This window comes from Fulmarus glacialis, unplaced genomic scaffold, assembly GCF_000690835.1.
Source record: "Fulmarus glacialis isolate BGI_N327 unplaced genomic scaffold, ASM69083v1 scaffold6551, whole genome shotgun sequence".
Classification (NCBI taxonomy): domain Eukaryota; kingdom Metazoa; phylum Chordata; class Aves; order Procellariiformes; family Procellariidae; genus Fulmarus; species Fulmarus glacialis.
The window spans coordinates 502-7,125 of NW_009194578.1; the positions used below are offsets into that span (position 1 = coordinate 502).

At 49.2% G+C, this 6,624-nt stretch overlaps 1 protein-coding gene across 1 annotated transcript; it reads right to left on the reverse strand.

Annotated features, from left to right (window-relative positions):
* Positions 1-1,993: 1,993 nt before the first annotated feature.
* LOC104084085 (alpha-tectorin-like) lies at positions 1,994-5,522 on the reverse strand (the record flags this gene model as incomplete). Its single annotated transcript, XM_009587805.1, has 6 exons — positions 1,994-2,184; positions 2,882-3,019; positions 3,991-4,272; positions 4,754-4,884; positions 5,306-5,341; positions 5,459-5,522. Coding segments are annotated over 6 exons (842 nt in total), but the record flags the coding sequence as incomplete, so codon positions are not given.
* Between the last annotated feature and the right edge of the window lie 1,102 nt (positions 5,523-6,624).

The following is a 6,624-nucleotide window of genomic DNA, read 5'->3' on the forward strand; positions in this document are numbered from 1 at the left end:
CGCACGTTGTGTGCACACCTAGTGTATGTTGTGCTGTGCTGTGTTGCACACGTGTTGCGTGGTGTGCGTTGTGCACGTTGTGCGCACACCTCGTGTGTATTGAGTGTTGTGTTGTGTGTGTGTCGTGCACATGTGCGCTCCGTGTGTGTGCTGTGTTGCACACATGTGTTGCGTTGCGCACGTGTTGTGCACATGCGTGCACACCTTGTGTTGACTGTTGTGTTGCCCGCAGGTATTGTGTTGCACACATGTATTGTTACACGCATGTGCTGTGTTGCATGCATGTGTTGTGCACACCTAGCGTGTGTTGAGTTGCACGCATGTGTTGTGCACGTGTGTGGCACGCCTAGTGTGTGTTGAGTGTTGTGTTGCACGCGTGTGTTGCGTTGCACCCATGTCTTGCATGGTGTGCAAACGTGTGTTGTACACAGCAGCGTGTAGCGTGTTGTGTTCATGCATGTTGTGCACATTAGTGTGTTGTGCGCGTGCCGAGTGTGTCGTACACCGTGCACGTGTCACGTGCATGTGTGTCGTTCGCGTATTGTGTGTTGGGCACACCAGTGCGCTGCGTGTTGCATGTTGCGTGTCTGTGCCCATTTCCAGGTGCAAATCCACTTTCTCCTTAGGGCAAAAATTCCTCTTTCAGGAAAAAATTCATCTTTAGGGAAAAAATTCCCACTTTGTGGGTTTTTTTTAGGTGATTTTTTTCCCTGTAAAATTTGGGGTGTTCCCCTAAATTAGTCACTTGGCCTCTTGGCACAATCCCAACCTCGTGTTCCTGTAGGAAAATGCCCATAAATAGGGGAAAAACCCGGGATTATCAGAAACAAAATGAGCCCAGAGCGTTTGGAAATCATTTTTTTGGCATTTTCTGCAAAAGATGCATGACAGAGTATAAGAAATCCCTAATTCAGGCACAGAGTGCAAAAAAATCATGCACACTGGCAAAAAAAAAAAAAAATTGTGCACAAAGAGTGCAAAAAATCATAACTTTGTGCTCATAGAGGGCAAAAAATGATAAATTTATGCACACGGCAAAAATTAGAAATTTGTGCACATAGTGCAAAAAAATCAGGAATTCATACAGAGGGCAAAAAAAAAATCATAAATTTATGCAAATGGGACAAAACATCCTAAATGTTTGCACGTAGAATGCAACAAATTCAAATTCATGCATACAAACAAAAAAAATAATAAATTTGTTCAGAGACAAGGCAAAAAATCATAAATTTGTGTACACAGAGGGCAAAAAATTCATAAATTTGTGCATGCAGAAGGCAAAACTTCATAAATTCGTACAGATAGAGTAAAAAAAATAATAAATTCTCACACAGAGGGGCAAAAATATTTCATAAATAAAGGCAGAGTGAAAAAAAAAAACATCCACAGAGAGCAATAAATCATAAATTCGTGCACACAGAAATGAAAAGAATCATAAATGCACGCAGAGAGGCATAAAAAATCATAAATTTGTGCCCACAGAGCGCAAAAAGTCCTAAATGTACAAAAAAAATCATAAATTCGTGGACACGGAGGGCAACAAATCATCGACTCGTATACAGACGCAAATATATATATATTTGTGTATGCAGAGGACAAAAATTTGTAAATTCATGCACATAGAGCGCAAAACCCCGGAAATTAATGCACAAAGAGGCAAAAAAAATGATGAATTCATGCACGTCTAGTCCAACCCCCCCTAAAAGCACGTGGACACACGTGGAAATGAAGACGACACGGGAGCCGCGATGTCTCAGCTGCGATTTTATTGCCCTGGTGGAGGTTGATGCGTCCCACCGTGCGACCCCGTCCTACGTGTGACGGGGGGACGATGGGGACGGGGATGACGGGGACAATGGGGACGGTTCCTCTGCCCCAGACGCCTTGATTTATCTGCAGGAGGAAACCAAGAACTCAAGAGGAGGAAACGGTTTTCCACGCAATTCTCAATTCTCCCTTTTTTCTAGGTTTCCACCCCGAAAACCCAACTTACAACCAGCAGTTGTTGCTGTCGGCGACTTTGGGCACCTCGGTGGGGACCCCCGTCACCTTAAAGTCATCCACTTGGAAGACCCAACGCCCCGGGACGTTGACGTTGGAGGTCTCGGTGATGTTGATGATGGCTTCGGTCTGGGAGCCGGGAATGTTGTAGAAGTGGGTTTCATCTCCGCTGTTGAAGCCGGCCTGGAAAGGGGGCCAAAATGGAGGATTTGGAGGGATTAATGGCGGGGGACAACCTCCTGCTGTTGGTGGTGGTGTCCCCAAAAAACGTTATGGGCCAACCTCCTACCTTCAACATTGTTGTCACCAAAAAATTTTGTGGACCAACCTCCTACCTTGGACACTGTTGTCACCAAAAAGTGTGGTGGACCAACCTTCTATCTTTGGTGAACCTGATGTCATCCCCCAAAACATTGCAGGCCAACCTCCTACCATCGGCAAATCTGACATTGTCCTCCCAAAAATGTTATGGGCCGATCTCCGACCTTTGTCATCGTTGTCCCCAGAAGATGGTATGGGACAACCTCCTGCCGTGAGTGAACCTGGTGTTTTCCCCCAAAAACGTTGTGGGCCACCATCCTCCCGTTGGCATTGTTGTCCCCCCGGAATGGTACAGGCCAGCTTCCAGTCTTGGATGAACCTGGTGTTGTCCCCCAAACACGTTATGGGCCAACCTATCTTCAGCATTATCTTCTACAAAAAAATTTATGGGTCAAAGTCCTACCTTCAGTCTTGTTTTCCCCAAAACCGTTGTGGACCGAAGTCCTACCTTCGGCAAACCTGGTCTTGTCCCAAAAAAACCATTATTGGTCAACCTCCTCCCCCATTCCTCAACTCTCTTCATCCCATTTCCCTCCGCTTTTCCTTCAGCCCCACATACGTGGGCCGGGGTGCCTCCAAGACCTGTTTCGGGGTCACCGTCGCTTGCCGCCCCCGTAGTCCACTGGATATCCCAATAGTTGAGGATGATGAAGGACGTGTTGGTGTCGGTGGTCAGGATGGCTTGGAAGGTGTTCCCCTGCAAGAAGGGAGGAGGAGATAACACCATCAGTGGTGGGATGAGCAGATATGGATGGGATTTAGCCCTGAGGGTTGCACACAGGTGTAGACTCCTTGCCCTGAGCTGTGCAAGGAAGCCATCTTGGTCAAGCATGGCCCACCCAGGCTGGTTTTTTGGTGTCTACCTTCAGACGAGTACTTTTGGTGCTCTACCACAGCCTCCTTCTCGGCACGAGGTGGCCAGAGGAACAGTGCCGTGGCAAAGCTGTCAGCACCTAAGGATAGTTGAGGAGCTCCGTGGGGTTTCGTGTACCCATCCAGGGCTGACAGGTGGGACAGAGGGACCGGAGGATACGTGATCACCTCAAATATCATGAAGGCAAATGAATGGGTGGTAAAGACCAATGGATGGGTCGTGGAGGTTAACGAATGGGTCATGAAGGCCACGAATGAAACATGAAGGCCATTAACGAATGGGTCGTGAAGGCCACGAATGAAACATGAAGGCCATGAATGAAACATGAAGGCCAAGGAAGAGGTCACAAAGGCCAACAAGTAGATTGTAAGGCCAACAAAGAGATTGTAAGGCCAACAAATGGGTTGCGAAGGCCAACGAATGGAATGTAAGGCCACCAAAAGGGTTGCAGGTGCAACGAATGGGTCATAAGGACAACAAGTGGGTCATGAGAGCCCGTGGGTAGGTCGTAAGGCCAACCACATGGGACACAAGGCAAACACGTGGGTTGCGAGAGCGAATGAACGGGTTGCGAAGGCCAACAAATTGAGCACCTGCAGCAGAGCTCTGGTTTGGGCTTGTCTCCATCTTCAGTCATCAAAGTGATGACAGATTTGAGGCCGTGACTCGTTTTGCTCTCCAAAAGGCATTTGCCCGTGGCCGCGTGCTTGTCTCTGCACCGAGGCAGGGTGGGATAAATTCATTTTCACGTGTGTGACCTCATTTGGCCTTCAAGCCATGACTGTGCACCTTACCTTATTGGTGGTAGAGCCGTAGTAGGCCACGTGGTCCCAGGTGGCCACGAAAGCCCACGTGGCGGTGAAGGGGATCTTGGGAAAGTATTGGTTGATGTTCTTGGTGATGCTTGTCAGCAGGGTCGGGTCAGTGCTCTCTCGGTAGAAGACATCCCCTCCCAGCACGTTGTCCACGTCCCCCCAGTACGGGGCCACAAAGGGGCGTCCGTCAGCCAGGGGGAAGGGGTCGGGGGTGTATTGGCTGACCCGGGTGTCAAAAGAAATCACACCGTTGTTGTTCACCTGCAGAAGACACCGGGTCAAGCCCGATAGGGCAGCAACCTATGTTGGAGCCCTATCGCGTGGTCAACACCTTGACTTGGTTGTGGTACCCTGGAGATGGACACGGGAGCCAGATGTGGTCTTACCACCGACTTCTGCATCTCAGCGACCATATTGGAGGTGTTTAGGTCACTACTGCATCTACAGCTCTATCAAAAAGAGGGTGGTGGTGGGATGTAACACCCTAAACTTGGCCACGGACCTCCCAACCACTGCTCCAGAAGGGTGTAGGTCTCCTCCCAAGATCCACCAACCATACGAGGATGCTTTGACGCACCAGAAAAAAACCTCGTGTTAAAGCAACCAGGTCAATCCCATGGATGGGTGGATTTTGTTGGGGGGCAAGTGACAACATGGACTGGAAAAGGGAGCAAAAAAAAAGGGGGGGAAATGGGAAAATGGAGGGACATGCAAGGAAGACGTGGAATTTTGGCTCACGTACGTAAAGGGTTTGGTACTTTTTGCCGTAGAAGGTGAAGGGCATGGCGAGGGAGAGCTTCTTCGATGTCCCATCGTCAAGTTTGGGGTTCTTATTGTCATGCTGGTCCAGACCGTAGGGGTAGAGCAGGGACGCTGCGGGAAGGCAGAGGTTGAGGTATCGGGGGGGCCAAATACCGTCCCAACTTCATGGATTTTGAGGTGAAACCCGCGGGGTTTGGGATTCCTGATTTTCAAATGGGGCCTGTGCTCCACATCACCTAAAAATGGGGTTGACTTCTCTTGGGTCTCCAACGGTTGGGGTGAAACTGGGGCTGAAGGGAATTGCCCCGTGGGAATCGCACGGGGTATACGCAGATTTGTGACTGAAGGGAATTGCCCCATGGGAATCGCACGGGGTATACGCAGATTTGAAGGCGAACAGGGCAAAAATAAACCATCTGATTTCCATATATAGCTCTGCTCCCTTCCCGCTTCCCAAACTAAAGCAGAAACCACCCCGTTTTGGGTGGAAATACCGTCTATTAATGCAAGACCCCGCAACCCGAATACCCACCTTTTTCTTGCGCCGGTTGGACGTTCATCACAGCTCCTGGAGAAGAGACGGGGGGAAATGTTAACCCAGGAACAACCATCACCCGTGACTTTTCCGTCTAGCAGCATCCTCAGAAGAAAACGGTGTCTTTTTTTTTTTTTTTTAGTAACCTACCTAACGTCAGGAGCAGGAAAGCGAAGGAGGGCTTCATCCCAGCTCCTGCAAAATTGTAAAAATCCTGTAAAAATGAAAAAAAAAAAAAAAATCCGAGCTCATGAAGCAGCCCAGCGATGCTCTGGAGGTGAAAGGGTTCTCATTAAAATACCAACCAGGCTCTTTTCGTGGCATTTTTGCCCCACAGTGTGGTGGGGATGAATTATTTTGTCCATTTTTTAAAGAATTGCATGACTAGGAAAGTTTTCTTTTTATTGCCGACCGAGAGTTGAGAAAAATCAGATTTCCCGAGTGTATTTTAACCCTTTACTCGTCCCATTTTGCCCGAACATGGTGGGAAAAAAACCCCACCTAATTGTTTTCCTGGCTGGAAAAAGAGAAACTGAGGCAGGATGGAGGACGCAGGATGTGAGCGGGGTGGTTTGATGAGCACCCACGTGGGCATTTTGCAAAACAAACTCCAGATCCGGAGCAGCGCAATCCTCCTTTGCACCGAATCAGGTGCTTTTCCGGGAGCGTTTCTGCTCGCTTTGTGTAATTTTTAAGCCATTTGAAGAGAGAGCGACTGCTCGAATTCGTGCGATTTAAGCAATTTAAAGAGAGAGGATTTACGGGAGCGGTGGACGTTCGCCATGGAAATAAAATCTCTTACCTCGATATCTCGCTGCGTCCCGATTTCCCCAGGGAAAAGTGAGAAGAGGAGAAAAGAGGCACCGACACGAGCTCAGCCGCCGAGAAATGGATTTTCTGTCGCATCCTGCCCCTTCTTTTAACACGCAGCCCTCCCGGCCCCCCTCCACCGTGAAAAAAAATTCCATAAATACGGTGGAATCCGCCAACTTTCTGCCCATCAAGGCGGCGTGGATCCGTCGTCCCCCCGGGGTCTCTGGAGAGACAGATTTCAAGACGCGGGAGACGTTTGGCTCCTCCCGATGTTTTCCGAATCCCGGATAAGGTTTTGGCAAGGAGACGCGGCAGAGGCGGGGTGGGCTTGAAGTTCTCGGGAATTCCCGTAAGGGATTTTTCTAATTAATCTCAGAAAAACACCCGTTCCCCCCGACCCCTGGAGGCAGCGAACAGGGGGTCACCGGGCAAAAATGCGCTGTGCAGATTGTTTCCAGCAGTTTGATGAAATTTTGGGGGGGTCTCAGCGGTGGGGGGGAAGA